Here is an 18,618-nt window from a genome sequence, read left to right on the forward strand (position 1 = left end):
AAAGGTACATTTTCTTTTTATTAGTCATGAAGTAAATCATCTTTCAAGTTAAATTACATTATACTTCTTACATGATACATAACCACAACCACCAAGCCAGTTTGAAAAAAGACAAATTTCATATTTTAATTTATTCAGTAAGGAGAATTAAAAATAAAGGTCTTTTGTCCCTTTCTTTCCTATTCCCTACTTTTTATGGTTAAACCTGATACATATTTTGTAACACTAAGTAATGGCTTTTTTTTTTTTTAAAGATTTATTTATTTAACACAGAGTGAGAGAGAGGCAGAGACACAGGCAGAGGGAGAAGCAGGCTCCATGCTGGGAGCCCAACGTGGGACTTGATCCCCGGTCTCCAGGATCACACCCTGGACTGCAGGCGGCACCAAACTGCTGCGCCACCGGGGCTGCCCTGGCTTTTTCTATAATACAGCTTTTTACAATAATGATTATAAATGCAACTCATTTGAGAGAACAGGAAATAAACACTTTCACCTGCTGGTTTCTAGCTCATTACCTCCTTTGTCTTTAAGATGACAATGCTAGACAGATTAACATTTGGGTATGAATTGCAGATACAAGTTTTAACATTTTTCATAATCTTGAGAAAATTTTCAGTACCATACAATCAAAAAATCAATTTCAAATACACCTGTACATGTCTTAAAAAATGCATTTAAAAACAAGAATAGGAAAAATACTAGGCCAGTACTACACTGAAGACTAGCTGGCATTATGAAGACACTTTGAGTCCTTTAGCTTGGTCAGGATATCCTTCCACATCTGAGCAGAACATCAACTCTGAGAGAGAAAATGAACAGATCATACTCGGACTGGTTTCCAGGTACTCCAAAAAGAATTTTACGGCTTAGTTTTAAAGACTCACTCGACATACTGACAACTTTAATATATTTAATACAAAGTCTTCACGTACAAATAACAATTCTTGATAATGAAATCTGATTTAAAAGGTGACTGACAAATGTACAAGTTTTGCATTTTAAAATGTTCAAGTTTTAAATGTATTGCAAACCACTGAAAAATAAGACATATGTAATGGAGACACTACAGTAACTCTCACACCAGAAAATGTAGGTCAGACAACCAGGATCATTAAACAGCTGAAAGGTCTAATTCTATGGTAACTGTCGTAATCCTCAATGGAGCCACAGATGAAGAGCAAGCTCTCAGAACTAATCTGATCTTAAATGTGTTATACCATTTAGTCACCATAACAACCCAATAAACAAAGTTCTCATCTTCATTTCATATTTACTCTTTTTATCCACATAGAAATAAAATGTCATATGACCCTAAGAGACAGTCACATGGCCCTGAGAGAGAGCAAGATTCTGAAATATTAAGTAATACACACTTTGTGATTTAGGCTGAATACTGCACAAGCCAGCTGGATCCAGCTTCAATCCCAAACACAGTGTAGAATGTTATTAGTTGACATTGCTACATTTAAACTATTACTTAGCATAGATGTGTAATTTGTCAAAATACCAATAAATGTAGAAAAAGAAGACCTTGGGAATTTAATAAAGTCCTCTGATATAAATATTAAATGAAAAATTCCTTGAATGACTAAAAACTATGCTGAGTGGAAACAAAAAAACAGCAAAATATGTAGAGCCTAAGACAACTTTTAAAAATACTTTAAAAAGATACCAAAGGAATAAAGCAACAGAATATTCTTCAATTCTCATGTGAAGGAACATGAGGATTACGATGCAAAAGGGTACATTCATGAATAAAATTGCACCAGATTACAACTTTTGTCTTAGTTTTTACAAATGGAAATACTGGGGTGATTCTCAAGTCTAAGACTTCTGGGATTGTCATTAGTTATCAAATTGCACTGAAAGGCTCAGGATATTTATCCAATCAAGAATAAAATCATAACCAAAGTCTAGAAAATATCAAAGAGATTCAAGGGTGAAAGTGTGGAATGTCTGCCAAGAAATATGTTACACTACAAATCCTAGCAGTTCTAAAGCAGTGTGCTCAAGGACTACCAGTTTGCTAGTATGATTCCTCTTCTCCAGGTGTTCCAAAAGGAGTCTGGTCTAGGGACTAGAGATTAGTAAATCTCACTTTACACTGGGCACACTAGAGCTAGGATTACTAAACACTTCATTAGACAATGAAGGGTGAAGAATCTGTGCCAGGTAAAGGAGGAAATAAGAATGAATATGTGTCTGACAAATACTACATAGAGGAAGCATGATTTATTTCAAATTAAGAGCTATTTTGATCAGAAGGAGATTAGAAGAAATGAAGAGCAAAGACTATAAAATACTTGAAGAATTCAGAAAATAAATACCTCTTAAACATAAACATGCACACAGGCCATAGGAGACTTTCTATAGGTACTTTGAGGCCCCAGCTTTCCTAGACATGGTCTCTGCTTCTCTTGGCATTGTTTCACCACTTTATTGTCACTCCTATTATATTATTTTAAATGCATCTTATGGTATCAGAATTTCATAAGCTATATCCATTAAAAGATTTATAAAATCAACAAATTTCATATTCTTATACCATTTTTTCTTTATTCTTTATTTTTTTTAAAGTTTTGAGAGAAAGAGACAGTGTGCACATATGCACACAAGGTAGGGGGAAGGAAGTGCAGAGAGACAAGCAGATCCCTACTTACTGAGCTCAGGCTGATCCCACAACTCCAAGATCATGACTGGACCACTAAGATCATGACCCAAGCTGAAATCAAAAGTTCAGCCGACTGAGCCACCCAAGCACCCCACCTATTTTTTTCTTTAATACCTTCACTAAGATCCATGCCTGGCCTATAAGATAAAAAAAGCCAAGATAGTCCAACCAGAAGGGCCACCACGAGATTCACCACAATCCAGGGCTGAAGAATCTGTTCCTCAACACCTGCTGCCCTAAAGGTATAGAAATACTTATTAGAAATGTCTCCATTGGTTTCACATATCCAAATATATCTATTTAGTGAACTTTAAAAAAAATAGCAGTCCTCACCTAGAGAAATAACAAGCATGAAATATATACTATATAATACACACACACACACACACACACACACACACACACACACCCATGGGAACAAAGGTTAAGTTACTGAACTCAAATCTGCTTTATACATTGATATAAATGAAAATTTAGTATTGCCAAGCAATTTTTTAAGTTTCCCTTTCTAACTACTGTGATGCTACTCATGCCCCAGACACTCTCAAAAAAGACCGCCCCTGTGAGTTTTGTGAATTGGACACTCAACCTGCCTGTGAGCTTCATGACTAGCCATTGATCTGTGGAGACTGGCTCTCTCTAAACTGCTCTCTTTCTAGCACTGCTTGGTTATCTGACTCCATCCCAGCACTACTTTGGGGTATTAGACCTCCTTAACGGAGTGAGGGTACAGGGCTTCTCTATTTCATTGTACATGAGCGACCTTAAAATTGTAAATTACTAGACCTAAGACAGATTTATAAAAAGAATACATTTCATTAAAAATGCAAGTATAAACAACAATAATTATCCACTAACCAATGCAATTGAGTACTTTTTCTTGCCATAATTTTGGAAACAAAAAACAGGGCCTTCATTATTATTTATAGATGAAAACATATAAAAGAGTGAAGGATAAGAGTAGTACCCTTACTACCACTGCTGCTGTTATTCCCATCAATTGCCAATGCTATTGTGCATCTTACCAGAGGCTACCATTAACAGAGGAGGGTGTGTAAAGGTGGATCCTGTCACTTGTCATTTGCTGACTCAGAGACAATACAAGAGCAGTAAAGTACACTAAGAAAAAGACAAATGAAATTACTAATAATGTATTTTTAACAACCCAGTTTATTTTGAATTTATAGATTACTGTAAGGTCAAAAATAACCTATACTTTGAGGGATAATGACAGAAAACAAATTCATTTGATCAATTTCCATAGGCTGGCTAGCCTTATTTTATTTTTAAAGAACCTAGACTCAGAAGGGTATTTTGAGATGCTCACTATTTCATCATTAGAAATTACAAGAACCTAGAAGATTTTTTAAGAAATTATAAATGACTTACTCAAGGTCTTAAAACTAGTTTTATTAATAGTCTCATGACTTAGAACAAAATGTATCCCAAATTATCAAAAAGATACAAAATAGTATCTGTTGAAATGCTATGCCAGCTCAATCTGTTTCATATCAAGTAGAAAACAAAAAACCAAAACATGTCGAAATATAGAATAAATTCAACTTTTAACAGTTATTTAGATCAACTCTATTGAAAAATAATCCTATTAAAACTATACCTATCTTTTTTTATTACAAATTCCACTAAACATCTATAAGTAATGTCTATAAGTAGTAATATAAAATCTTTCTAAAAGTAAATTTAAACTTTTCCTGGTTCAAATTACAGTGTAATTCAAGTATTATACAATTATCAAATGAAAATATTTACTCACAGAAAGAGGCTAAAGCTGTTGGATCCAGGGCAAGAAAATTTCGGATTGCTACTGATGTTTTAGCAAAATCAATTCTAGAAAATACAAAAGCTTCTTGTCACAGTGCACTGGTAAACTTCTTACAAAACTGCACTTTCTTAATTACAGTTCTTTCATTCTCTATTCTAATGCTACCACATACATTGTCTATTTTTAAGCTTTAAGTAGCTACAGTTAACACTAGATACATATGAAAAAATACCTTATTTACAAAAGCCACATAAAACATTCAACTAGATTAATATTTAGTCAACATTCCTTTGGAGTTAAGACACTGAAGAAACAAATTAAACTTGATCTGCAAAATTTCTTTAGATTCTACCCCTATTACCCATTTCATCAAGCTGTAAGTTGCTATTTTTCTTAATGGGTTCAATTGTGTTCTTAAAGACCTGGTGAACTTCTAACCCCTGGCACCTGTGGACATGACCTTATTTGGAAGGAGGGTCTTTACAGCTGTTTTCAAGTTAAGACGAGGTCATTTAAAGGGCCCCTAATTCAGTACAACTGGTAGCCTTATAAGAAAAGAGATCACGGGGAAAATCACCATATGGCAGAGAGACAGAGGTTGGAGTGATGCATCTACAAGCCAAAGAACTCCAAGGAATGCCAGTAACCACTGAAAACTAAGGAAAGGTGTGGAAGAGACTTTCCCACCAGCCACCAGCCCTCCAGAAAGGAACCAACCTGGCCAACACCTTCATTTCCAGACTGAGAAAGAATAAATTCCTGTTGCTTTAAGCCACCCAGTCTGTAGTACAGTTGACCCTTGAGCTACAAAGGTTTGAACTGCGTAGGTCCATCAATATGAAGATTTATTTCAGGAACTATAGTACAGTACTGTACTATGTACAGTATTTTCTATGTACTATGTAATGTATTTTCTCTTATGACTTTCTTAATAACTTGTTTTTTCTAGTTTATTTTTTATAATTTTTTTACATTTATTTTAGAGAGAGAGAGCACATGCATGCACACGCAACAACTGAGGGGGTGGGGGAGAGGGAGAAAGAGAGAATCCTCAAGTTGATTCCCCACTGAGCATGGAGCCTTAGGGCTTGATCCCATGACCCTGAGATCATGACCCAAGCTGAAATCAAGAGCTAGCCGCTCAACCAACTGAGCCACCCAGGCACCCCTTAGCTTACCTTTTTAGTATATAATACTAAATATAGAATACATATACAAAACTTGTGGTAATGGGCTATCTGTTATCAGTAAGGCTTCTGGTCAACAGTAGGCTAGAAGTTCTGAGGGAATAAAAAATTATACACGAATTTTTGCCTTGCAGGAGGTCGGCACACCCAAACCCTGTGATGTTCAAGGGTCAACTGTACTTTATTATAGCAACCCTAGGAAACTCATACAATACCCAAATCACCTATACCTGATTCAGATGACTTAGAAGATGATATTTGGGGCTGTATTTGTCGATTATATTTGGATGAAATTTTAGACCTAGAGTTGATGCTGGAATGGGTTTAGATTTTGAGGATGCTTTCACTGAGAGTATTCCCATCCCCTCCCCCAAAACAGAAACAGCCTTTAAAATAAAAGCCAAAATAATATTAATATATTATAATTCTAGTTTGAAAACTATCATAGTCAGGGTCATATTTTGCTCAACATTTCCACCTGAAGAAAGGTGAAAGCGATGTATAGTCATAATAGTCTTACCTGTCAAAAGTTGAAATAGTACTTAGAGCTAAAAGCAAGTAGAGAAGACTCTGAAATGGATATGCCAAAGACTTGTACTGCTGCAGAAGGTTTGAGAAGTCAGAAAGCTGATCTCCTGCTAGCACATATATGAAAACAATGTTCCACACAGCACAGCCAGCCAAGAAGCCATGAGAAAAGAGACCAATCATTCTGAATGGAAAAGGGTTTAATTATTACACATGTATTACTAAAGTAAAAAGCTAAAATAGTTTTTAAATCTCTTCACGTGAAAGAGTAAAACTCACCATTTCAAAAAAGTAAAAACAAGCCTTTTCTTTTTATTACAGATAGGCAGATGATTTAACTCCAATTAAATTGAGTTTTAAAAAATATACCTATTGACTATTTTAAGTTGTCAATTTTGTTAACAATATTGAGCAATCAATACTTTTAAAAAAAATCATGCAACATTTAAGAAAAGTCCCGCAGAAGCAGCCACCTGAAAGCCCGGTTCACTGAGAGTGCAACATCTCTGGTTGTCCAGGAAAGCTTCATGTCCATTGACACCTCGATATTTTCTGTGGTCTTTATCAACTCTGAACGATCAGCAGCCTGGAATCGCCCTAAGTACACATTACACAATTATTAACAACTAGTAACAAAGAACCCTGGTTGTCTTTTTATCTTATTTCACACTGTTCGAACCCTGGGACTGAGATTTTGCTTTTTTCCTATCTAAAAATTCTCCCTGACCCAGTCCTTGTTTGAGAAGGCTCTTTTCTTTGGGTTGCTTAAATACACTATCTTTTTTTCTTTAGAGAAAATAAAGCCCGTATGCTTTCCTCTCATCCCAAAACAGATGTTAAAGTAACAGTTTTAGAAATCAATTATATTTCATGAAATACAATAAGGAACTTCTCACTCAGGACAAAGTCTAAAAACCTTTAATGTGACATAATCTACAAAATTCTAATTTTGAGACTTTAGAAGTTTATTAAAGTTTAAATGACAACACTATAAAGCTAAGTCAATGTTTGAAAGCACTTTGAATTTCTTAGGAAAAGATGCCAGTGTGTGCAGCATGGCCTTTGGTGATGACAGAGAAGAAAGGGGTTGTTTCATAAACTTTAGGATTCCTGTGACAAGTATCAGTTCAAGTGTCAGCACCTCAACACCATGTGCACAGCGCTTTATCCTTTTACTGTTCACGAGGCTCCTTCTTGCAGATCTACCAATCTACAAATGGATCTCAGGAAGCAGGAAGGGTCCTATTTCAATTACATTTGCCAAATTGGGCTGTCAAGTATTTTGGAGGATGAAAGGCTGAGGTGCAATACCTAATTTTCCCTAAGAAAAGACAACTCTGGGCAGACGAGTGTCTTTTATGGTCAATTACTCTAGTGGGGAAGTTTCTGTGCTAAGGAAAACAAGAGTAAAAATGAGGATTGAATACACTGTTTTAAAAACAGATTAAAAAATCGGTATTGCTTAAAAATGAGGATTCAGTGATATCGCTTAAAAACAGAAATTAAATAGCAACACAGTATACTAATAAAAGCACTTGACTAGAAGCCATGAAATCTCCATTCAAGTCTCAATTCCTCATCAACCGTTAGACCCTGATGAAGTTAGGTTCCCGGGATCACAAGTTTCTCACTGGCCAAGAACTTCAAGATCCCTTAGATGACATCTTACAGAATAGAAATTCTAAAATGGATGTACATAAAATCTAAATTGTAAATTTTTAGAACTAATGTTATGGTTCATTTAAGTTCTTTACGTGCATACTCATAGCATATCCATGGGATATATATGATCACAATCATGCTTTCTGTATGTTTTTCTTAAATACTGTAAATGCAGTTTTGTACTCTATGCACATTATACAATGTCAAGACTACTTCCAAAAGAATCTGAAGCTACAAGGTTGTATTTCTTATTTAATATGGTAATACCATCATGTATCTTCTCTCATTTATTTTTAATTATAAAATATATCATTAGCTGCCCCACGACCAATGCCACTCACCACTACCCATACTGGAAAACTGGTAAAGTACAAGAATAAAGGAATGGGTGAAGGGAGTGGGGGGAAATTTTCTAAAGAACTCATAGTCCCGTAACCCAAAAAGAACCAGCATTAATATTTTGGCATATTTCCTTCTAGTCTTTTGTCTTATACATTTCTCTATAGTTAGGTGTGTATCTATTTTTCATTAAATCTTTCCATGAAATGAATATTCTCCCTAAACATTATTTTTAATGGTGCAGATTTTATTATATAGATACACCATAACTAACTGAAATCATACCCCTTCTATTTTATACTTATGTTGTTTCCAATTTTTCATTCTCAAGAATAACATGATAATTAGTTTTGTGTATAAACTTTTGTCCATAGTTTTATTGCCTTAATTCAGATCTCCAGAAATTTGATTCCTAAGTCAAAGTTATAGCCTTGTGTAAATCCTAAAAATCTTATGTTCCAAAACAAGGAACTACTTACGGGTTTTTTCCACAAACACTTTGCCTACAGGCTGGCTAATGCCAGTGGGTGCAGTGAATATAGACTGTTGTTCTGGACCACTTTGCTCATCAGTAATTATGTCCTCATCTTCTACTCCTAGTTCATTGGTATATTGTAATTCTGCTGGCTGGGTTTTCCTGTACTCAGGAAGGATGTAAGAAAAACAGATTAGTATTATATATTTACAGACCCACATAAAGGAGGTACCTATAAAAGAGCCTTGGACTTGGAGTTGAGAAATTTCATTTTTACTTAACTGGGTCTGTTCTTAACTGTTAATATGCAGCAAATCACATACATTTCTGTGGGCCTCAGTTTTCTCATCTGGAAAATGAAGTGACTGAACTACATCTGTAAGGTTCTTTCCACACTTAAAACGATAGGATTTTATATAAATATTGATCACTATTTGTAGGGTCATTTCCAAATACAAACAATAGCGTCATATAACTTCCAGTGTACTTCTTTAAAGTATACTATTTTATCCAAGACTTAATTTCCTATACTAAAATACATATTTTTATTTATTGCTGAAATAATCATAATCTGAATTCTATCAACATGAGAAAATACATCACAATAGTCTACCTATTAGACTATTAATATTACCTTCAAATTTCAGTATCTTTAGTATTTACTTTTTGCCACTTATATAATATCTTCTATGGATGTTCCTCTTTTTTTAGAGACAGCTCCTAAGATCTTTTTTTTTTTTAGCTCCTAAGATCTTTAATTTTAGCATTTTACTTCTTCAATTGTTTACTCTTTTCAAATTTATCATTAGTTGGTTTAAATGATATTTTTGTAATCCTACTTGAGTGTTTAATAAGACTTAATCAAAAGGTACCTTTGAAAGCTCTGAATTAAGTAGCACAGTGTCCTTAAAGAATATTTAGAAGGACAAATAAAATCTTACTTTGTCTTTCTTCGAGGTTTTTGAATAACTGCCTCCTCAGCTGGCTCCACATCAATGCCATTTTCATTCCGTAATAAAGATGAGCCAGATGTTTTCTTTTGGGTTAAAGAAGTCTCCAATTCTGAAAATAGAGATTAAATTTTCAAATTACTATAATGTAAAAAGAAAAGTAATACTTAAAACTTATGAGATTACTTTAAAATTTTTAATCAGGCCAAAATTTTTTCATCATTTTACTAATTTTTAATTTTTATAATTTTATATCCTTCAACACTAAAATATTTCAAATTACAATGCCAAAAAATATGGAAAAATTCAAGTAATCCAACATCCAGAGTTTTGTGGGAGCCCACAGATTACCTGTGTTTCAGTGATTCACCCAAAGGACTCATGGGACTCAGAAGTCATTACACTCACAAGTCCTTATATTCACTTACAACTTATTAGACTGAAATGACATAAAGCAAAATCAGCAAAAGGAAAAAACACACAGAGCAAAGTCCAAAGGAAACTAGGTATAAGCTTCCAAGTTCTTCTATCAATGGAGTCACACAGGATGCACTAACTCCTCCAGCAACAAGCTGACATGTGTGACACTTCCTCTACCAAGGAAGCTCATTACAAACTTGGCACCCAAGGCTTTTATTGGCACCTGATCACATAGACACCCTCTGCCTAGCACATACCAAAATTCCAGATTCCCAGAAACAAAGCAGGTGTTCAGCATAAATCATATTACATTCACAATCACGGAGTAAACCACCCTTATAACTTAGGGAAAGTTCCATTATCAGCATAGGGAACTACTCACCAGCTAAGCTGCAGAGGCCAGTGAAGAGGCTACCTTGCAATCAGGCCTAATGAGAGCAGTCCCAGGCCTGCTATGTTAACTCCCTCCCGAGCACAGGGTATTAAGTTTAAGTAAGTCAACAAAGCCTTCTCATCTGCTAGCTACTCTTCCAATCTGAAAATACGGACAACAGCTTCCTGGAATGTCCTCAAAGCCCCTAGAATTCTATTTTAATAAAATGTTTATAGCCCAAACTAGAAATGCAATAGAAGTAGAGTCAGTCTATTGTACTCATCCAGAACAAAACAAAAAATAAAACAAAACTAAAAACTCAGAAATCCAGAAGGCTGTACATGCATAGGTGGGTGCATTCTGGAATGACAGTGACAGGTACTCTCTGGCCCAGAACTTAGTTGGGTTCTGAATTTTCTAAAAATGGTCAACTCATTTCTGTAAATACATTTTTCGTAAGTTGTAAAACTAGGTACTGGTATCCATCCAGATTTTCAAATTCATACCCTAATTGAATTAACTAAGATGGTAGTTTTAATTCAACTATATTTGCTGCCAGTAATGAAACAGATCATACAAAGAAATCATCAAACTATCTGAGCATCATTTCTGTTTTTCCACTCTTCTGCCCACATACTGCAGTATCCCACTTCAACTTGCCTCTAAAAACTATAGACTTTTCCAGTTTCTGCCCTCTTTTCCTGTAATTCTTTCACCCAATCAGGACCCACTGTTTTCTAAGAGAATAAGTAATGGTCAGGGAAATTATTTTGTAATAAATTATTTATCAAATAATTATTTATCAGTGATCAATGTTACTAGGAAAGAACAATCTCCCAATCTTTATTCCTTCCCTTTATTTTACTCTAACAAAACCCATTATCTTTCTTCTAATTACTATAAAGGTCATAATGCTCAATATATGAAAAATTAGTAAAATATAAATGAAGAAAGACAATAAAAATTATCGTTAAATCCTCCTTCCCAAAAACCTAACATTGTCAACACTTTGCTATATCCTTCCATTGTTTTTACTTTATGTATGCATGAATATACATGTTTTCTGGGTAGAACTGTGTCCCCACCTAAAAGATATGTTCAACTCCTAACCCCTAGTACCTCTGAATGAAACTTTATTTGGAATTTGCAGCTAGTCAATTTAGAATAAGATTATACTCGATTAGGATGGGACTGAAATCCAATGATTCATTATAAGAAGAGCAAAATATGGAGGCGCATGAGTGGCACAGTCAGTTAAGCATCTGACTCTTGGTTTCGGCTCGGGTTGTGACCTCCGTGTCAATAGATCGAGCCCTGCATCCATCTCTGTGCTCAGGACAAAGTCTGAGACTTCATCTTAAGACTCTCTCTCTTTCTCCCTCTGCCCCTTCCCCACTGCCTGCACATTCTCTAAAATAAAGAAATAAATCTTTAAAAAAGAAAGGCAAAAATGGACACAGAAACACATGGAAAGGTACGAGGACAAAGGTACAAAATAGTTATACTGCCACAGCCAAAGAACACCAAGGATTGCCAACTACCAGAAGCTAAAAGATGGATGGATTCTTTCCTAGAGCCTTCAGAAGCAGCCTGGCCCTGTGGACACCTTGATTTCAGACTTCTGTCCTCCAGAACTGTCAGAGAATAAATATCTGTTGTTTTAGGTTACTCTATGATAATTTGTTATGCCAGCTTTGGGAAATACAGCATATTTCACAAAAAACAGGATATTTTAAAACAAAAATAAAATCCTTTGATATATTCTATTATATGTGTGGGTGATGACTCAACAGTACATTACTGATGGTTTTCCTTGTCACTAATTTCACCTTCACAGTCCTTTTAACTGGTGCTCAGTTTCTAATAAATAGATAAAACATGATTTATTTAGCCAGTATCATTTTGTTAGCTATTGATTATTATCAGTTTCTACTCTTATAAATAATGTTGCAGTTAACATCCTTAATTATGGTAGCTATTGTAGTCACTTCTATTCCTAAAAGTTCAGACAGGCTATACTAATTTATGCTCCTATCAGCAGTATATGAATGTATTCCTTTCTCATCAACACTTTTTTATCTAACACTTTCTAATTTTATATTCTGAAAAAAGCATTGCCAATTTGATAGTATTTTGTTTACCTTGTGAGTAGTGCCTGGGACAAAGTAAGACTCAATAAATGATAACTGTTCTTTTATTGTATTACTGTCAATACTGAATCTATCCTTTCCTCACTGACCTGAAATGTCTATTTTATCATATACTAAATTCTTTTACACACCAAGATCTGAACTTTCTGTTTTGATCCTGAGTTTGTATCCCTTCCCTCATAATATATGGACATATGACCAAAAGAGACCCTCTAAAGTGTTCTTGACTTAAACTATTAGAGTTACTTTAATAGTAAAAACTTTAATAAAAAAAAAAAGAAGAGATATGGGTGGGGAAAAATGGGAACAGAGTTTTTAATCATATCCCCCAAATCAAAGCTACTATCACAACCTAACCTTGGTTTCTTCACATACCAAGAGGTAGCCTCGTCTTCTTCTGTCTCCTTTGAACAGGAGCTTCTTCTGGGTGCTCTGTGGATTCTTTACTTGGTGGCTCACTGCCCTCAGACGGCCCGTGAACGGAAGCCTGAACAAAGCCTTCCAAAGAAGCACTACCTACAGAAAAGCAGAGTGGGAAAAAACAGGATAATCTGAGCAGAGATTACGGAGTTTTAAAAAGATGAAAAAAAAAAAAAGGGACTTGAATAGCTCCTAAGTGATGATTAACTGTCCTTTGTTTCATCTTTGCCTTTAAGAATTGCCTATAAGAATTGGCTTTAACCCACATTTTTATCACATTATCACATTATAAAGTATAATAAATTCAGTACTTGATATATCAGATTAATACTCAAAGTTTTTTAATATATCACTATATACGGATCCAGATATTTTCACATCTTAAGACTTGTAAGAGGTAACAATTAGAATGAAGGACCAGTTAGAGCTGACTGAGGTTTCAAGCCTATGTGACCAGGAGAGTTGAGGATTCCATTAACAGAAATCTGTGAGAGGTAAAAATCGGATTTATTGTTGAAGGTAATGATGAATTCTGAACATGGTGAGTTTAAGTTACTGACAGAACATGCAGGATTATTAGTGGATAAATAACTAAGACAAAAAAAAGCTCACAGAACCTTCTCATTAGAGAACCTCTAATACATGAATGATATGGCCTTGCCTTTAGACCCTTGCTCTGATGAAGTGAATTGCTGACTGAAATGAGGGATCCAAGGACCTTGTGTCTCTAAATCCTGTTCAAGAGTCTGAAACCAATCATAGCTTAAGACGATTTATGCTGTATCAGGATAAAAGACCTCAAAAAGTCCAAGAATGTTGTAGAACAAAGAGTTTAAGTGGCACAATTCTTTCTTCCATGAATGCTTCTAGACACTCTTCAGGCTTCCCACTGCCTTATTCCTCACTACCACCAGGAATCTCATTACTTTAAACTGACCTTGATTCTATTCCTCAACACAGTAGCGACTAGGGACACTGGGGCCTTGCCTCTCCCTGATCTGTGATATCTGTCATGCCTAAGGTCCTGGAAAGACTCGTGATCTACACAAAAAGAACAACTTCTTACCTAGGGTGGTTTTTGTTTTAGGTTTCTTCTTCTTTGGACGACTAAGTGGAATATCATCTATAAAACAAAACAAAACAAAAAAAAACCCGATAGAACAGGCTGCCTAAAATTCAATGCAAAGAACAGTCAAAAGGAACTTTTAGTAGGGAAGACCTTTCCCTTTCTTCCCGAGGCCCAGCCAACTTCTACAAATTAGGGGGGAAAAGGCAAGAAATTGACAAATTCAGAGGTGCCTGGCTGACTCAGTACAGCATGATCTTGATCTCAGGACCCAAAGTTCAAGCCCCATGTTGGGCACAAAGCCTACTCAAAAAACAAAAATAAATAAATAAATAAAATAAATTAAGGAGGGAGTGAGAAACTGACAAAAAGTCAAAGAAAGCCTATAGTGTGGTGATAGTAGTCATTGTTGGTCAGTAATATTAGAAACTGCAACATTTCTAATATTAGAAAAGAGGGCCCACAAAATATACACGTGATCCCCTTTATTCCTTGCACTTAGATATGGCCTATGACTAGTCTGAACCATTCACTGTGAGCAGAACTGATCTGCCAAAACATTGAAAGAGCCGGTGAGTAACTCAGCTTTCTCTTTCTTTGTTTAAGCATGTTTAGATGGCAGAAGCACAGAATGGAAGTAGCCTGGATCATGACATAATTAGTAAAGAGTGGTACAAGACAACTGCCCTGGATTGTTGCCACACTGTACTTTGCATTAACCAGAAATAACCTTATAGAAGTCAGAGATTCTGAAGTTAGTATAGCATAACCCAGTCTATCCTGATTGAATGAGACAAAAGAAAATGTAGTCCTTATTATACAACTATAAACTAGCCTATAATTATGTTCTGGGTGACTTCACTCAAGAATGAGAGCTTTTAGGGATGCCTGGGTGGCTTTAGTGGTTGAGGGCCTGCCTTTGGCCCAGGGCAGGATCAAGTACCACATGGGGCTCCCTGCATAGAACCTGCTTCTCTCTCTGCGTGTCTCTCATGAATAAATAAATAAATAAATAAATAAATAAATAAATAAATAAATATTTTTAAAAAAAGAATGAGAGCTTTTATATTTGAAAGGTCAAATACCAATCATACAGCTAGTGTTATATATCAACCCTCATTTTAAAGATAGCAGTCATAAGAGATTATTTTGAAAAAAGGATATTGCAATATTATAAATTACACCACTCAGGTTCAACTTTAAGAAAAACATTAAGAATCAAATTAACTTTTAAACTCCAAATTTTAAAAGTTTTACATTAAGAGTGAACTAACTCACCTTGATTAGCACTTTACATGACACCGACCAAATTTAATTAGGACAAAGACAAAAAAAAAAAAGAAACTATTAGAAATATATCGTCAGGCTGAAAACTGACTTAAGTCATTATAAATTAAAAATAAGCTTTCATACAGTCAGCTAGTACATAGACTAGCTTATTTTTATAAGTAAAAAAGCTAATAAATCCACTAATAACCCCAATATTTTCTGAACTTACATATACATATTTCCTACTGTCTATTAGTAAAGTGGATTAAGCAGATTAAGAATTCTTATTTTGTCACTGATTAAAATCAGCTTAAACTCTGAGGAAACTATTCTAGCAAACAAAAGAGGATCAAAAGTCTGATAAACAAGACGTTCAGAATGGACCAATGGAGATTCAGAATGGATCACTGTCTTACCAATGTTCGGCTTGGAAAGAGAACATTTAATTATAACTGTTATCCTAATGATTCAAGGATTTTTTTTTCAAGGATTATTTTTAAACCTTTAAACTTTTAGGAAGACTTTTCCTAAAATTTTCAAGAGATCATCTCTGAATTATTATAATTTTGCAATGGAACTAGTTGACTTTTTCACTTTATTCATTTTGCATTTTTAAAACTCAATGATACAATCTCTAACTTATGTTTACCTTGGCACAGGTGGAAGGGCTCGTGGAGGACGCTATGGGGAGAAAAAGAAAATCGCTTGTAAGTAAAAGTCTCAGAACATCTTCATTTCATGTACTTCAAATCTTTTGATAACCTTGTTTATCAAATGCAACAGAGGAAGTACTCTTGAGAATCAGATGGGCAATTCTAAAATTGTTCTAACATTTCTAAATTTCATATAAAATTCCTTCCTTCCTATACTCCTTTCTATCCAGAGGCCAGGCTCTGTTCTAAGTACTACAGATGCACTAAAGAACAAAACAGAAATCCCTGCTTTTATGGAACTTCCATTCTAGTGGTTAAGTATTAGAAGATCACACACACACAAATGAGGGAGAATGTGGAGTGCTATTTTAGTTACAGAAAGTCTCTCAGACTTCCGAGCTGAGACCTGAACAAGAAAGAAGAAAAGAGATAAAGGGGAGCAAATACAAAGCCTTTTAGGAGAAACGGTTTCAGATAAAAGAAGCAAGCCGGGTAGGGCTGTAGCATAGTTATCAAGACAGGCAGGGGCCAGATTAATTAATTAGGCTCTTTTTAGACAAAAAGGGGGCAGTCCGGGTGGCTCAGGGGTTTAGCACCGCCTTCAGTCCAGGGCCTGATCCTGAAGGCCTGGGATCCAGTCCCACCTCGGGCCCCCTGCATGGAACCTACTTCTCCCTTTGCTTGTGTCTCTGCCTCTCTGTGTGTCTCATGAATAAATAAAATCTTAAAAAAAAAAAAGACAAAAAGGTGTCCAGGTTTTATTTTAATTCAGTGGGAAGCCAAGGGAGGTTTTAAACCACATAGCAACATACTTAAAAAAAAAATAAGATAAAATCACTCTGAATACAGTATGAGACTGCATTTTGGGGCAGAGAGAATTAAAAAAAAAAAAACCTTATAAAAATAAATTCATTTTTAAAAATTTTATTTATTTATTTGTGAGACACAGAGAGAGGCAGAGACACAGGCAGAGGGAGAAGCAGGCTCCACGCAGGGAGCCCGACGTGGGACTCGATCCCCGGTCTCCAGGGTCACGCCCTGGGCTGAAGGCGGCGCTAAACCGCTGAGCCACCCGGGCGTCCCTAAAAAATAAATTAAAAAAAAAACAAAAAACTTAACAAATGGTAAGAAAAGTTGTGTTTGCCATTCAGAGAGATTACAGTTGAGACGCATTCTGGAATCTTTCAAAATAAAATACTATCAGCAATGTCTCGAAATCAGTTTAATGTTGCAAGTGTCTCATGCTGCTTGCAGGGGACACTGATTCAAAAGGGTTTACATTTTTAGACACTTTTTCTTTTTCGTTGGTTCTACGACCGTCCCATTTAGCGATCCATGCGGTCAGCGTATTAATACAAATGCTACGAGATCAGGACACAGCAGGCTGTCTCAACACTATCCAGTGATGAACCTCACCACCGGGAAAGAGCAATAGTCCAGGAAAGAGCCACCGTCAGGCGGCTACGGATCGCGTCCTGCCCAAGGCTTCGGGTCACACGACGCTTGCACGTTTTCAAAACTCCCGCGAAAATGACGTGTCACCGCCGACCTTCCGGCTCCTCAAGAGTCGGAGGGCTCCACCGGACACAAAATCCCAGAGACTCAAACGGAACCGAGGCTGGCTTACCACCTGCTTCTTTCCCATGGCGTCCAACGCCGGGCTTCCCCGCGGCCGCGCGCCGGGAGCTCGCAGCCGGGAGCTCGCAGTCCGCTCCCGCCCCGCCCCCCGGCCGGCTCCCGCCCCGCCCCGCCCCGCCCCCCGGCCGGCTCGCTATTGTCCCCGGCTGGCTCCCGCCCGGGCCGCCGCGCGCAGGCGCCGTGCGTCATCGGCCTGCGCCGCCCGGGCCTGGCGGACACTCAGCCGGTTCCCTGCAGGACGCGGCGGGGGGGGGGGGCGGGGGCCGGTCGGGCCTTTGCAGTGCAGCCCTGCGGAAAGGGGGCCGTGGGCGTGGGGGGCTGACATGCCCGGGAAGAGAGACTCCAGCGGGCGTGGGGCAACAACCACGGTTCTGCTCATGGTTTCCGAGTGGTTGCAGGGATTTGTTCGAGGGCGGTGGGGAAAGACCATGATCAATGGTCTCCGCCAGGAAACTGCGGTCTCCTCCCTGGGTGGCTAGAGGCCCTCCGGGAGGAGTCCGCAGGAGAGGCCTAGCTGGCAGCCCCGGGGCACCCAGGGGCCCGGAAGGCTAAGCAGAGAGGCGTCGTCACAGCAACGTGGCCACTCAGGCCCGGGCATCGGCACGCCCGGGTCCTCGCCTGGCTCCCGGGGTTCGGCTCCCGGCCTCGGGACGAACTTGCATCGCCCGCTCCGGTCCAATCCTGTGAGCATCCGAGGGGCGGACGCGCGTGCACGGCGAGCGGGGCTCTCGGCGGCCCTCGGCGGCCCTCGGCGGCCCCAGCCCTAGGCGGCGGCCCCGCCCCAGGAGCCGCGGAGGCGATCGGGCTGCACCCCCCGCCTCCGCCACGCCCCGTGGCCGCAGCGCCCCTCACCGCTCACCGGGTGGGCCTCCGGCCGAAGCCCCGAGTCCGCCCTCATGGCGCTCCCCCTCGGGGCTCCCTCGGCGCAACCGCCGGCGGCCCGCGCCTGGCTCCCCGCGACCCGGCCTCCGGGGCCTGCGAGAGGGGGGCTCCCCAGGGTCTCGCTGGGCCGCAGCTCCTGGGCCGGACCTC

At 38.0% G+C, this 18,618-nt stretch overlaps 1 protein-coding gene across 3 annotated transcripts; it reads right to left on the reverse strand.

The window, feature by feature from the left end:
* TMEM237 (transmembrane protein 237) lies at window positions 1–18,618 on the reverse strand. Of its 3 annotated transcripts, none has more exons than XM_038585372.1 (13): window positions 18,446–18,617; window positions 15,945–15,976; window positions 15,305–15,315; window positions 14,027–14,083; window positions 12,916–13,056; window positions 9,589–9,709; window positions 8,652–8,809; window positions 6,645–6,768; window positions 6,164–6,355; window positions 4,448–4,521; window positions 3,699–3,792; window positions 2,788–2,909; window positions 1–801 (listed from the first exon to the last, which is right to left on the reverse strand). In XM_038585372.1, exons 1-13 carry the CDS (start codon window positions 18,482–18,484, stop codon window positions 734–736), a joined length of 1,233 nt encoding a protein of 410 aa, XP_038441300.1. In that variant the 5' UTR covers window positions 18,485–18,617; the 3' UTR covers window positions 1–733. The 3 variants fall into 3 exon arrangements, with proteins under 3 accessions (XP_038441300.1, XP_038441301.1, XP_038441302.1); XM_038585373.1 differs by lacking the exon at window positions 18,446–18,617 and adding an exon at window positions 17,576–17,675; XM_038585374.1 differs by lacking the exon at window positions 6,164–6,355 and having other exon boundaries at window positions 18,446–18,618.

This window comes from Canis lupus, chromosome 37, assembly GCF_011100685.1.
Source record: "Canis lupus familiaris isolate Mischka breed German Shepherd chromosome 37, alternate assembly UU_Cfam_GSD_1.0, whole genome shotgun sequence".
Taxonomy (NCBI): domain Eukaryota; kingdom Metazoa; phylum Chordata; class Mammalia; order Carnivora; family Canidae; genus Canis; species Canis lupus.

Excerpts from the sequence above, each read along its gene's own strand:
- TMEM237 (XM_038585372.1), bottom strand. The coding sequence starts at position 18,484 with ATGAGGGCGGACTCGGGGCTTCGGCCGGAGGCCCACCCG. Across the intron at positions 4,522-6,163 it reads ACTATTTCAACTTTTGACAG|AATTGATTTTGCTAAAACAT; the intron begins GTAAGACTATTA and ends TGTATTTTCTAG. Across the intron at positions 802-2,787 it reads AGGCATGGATCTTAGTGAAG|AGTTGATGTTCTGCTCAGAT; the intron begins GTATTAAAGAAA and ends TTTCTCTCTCAG.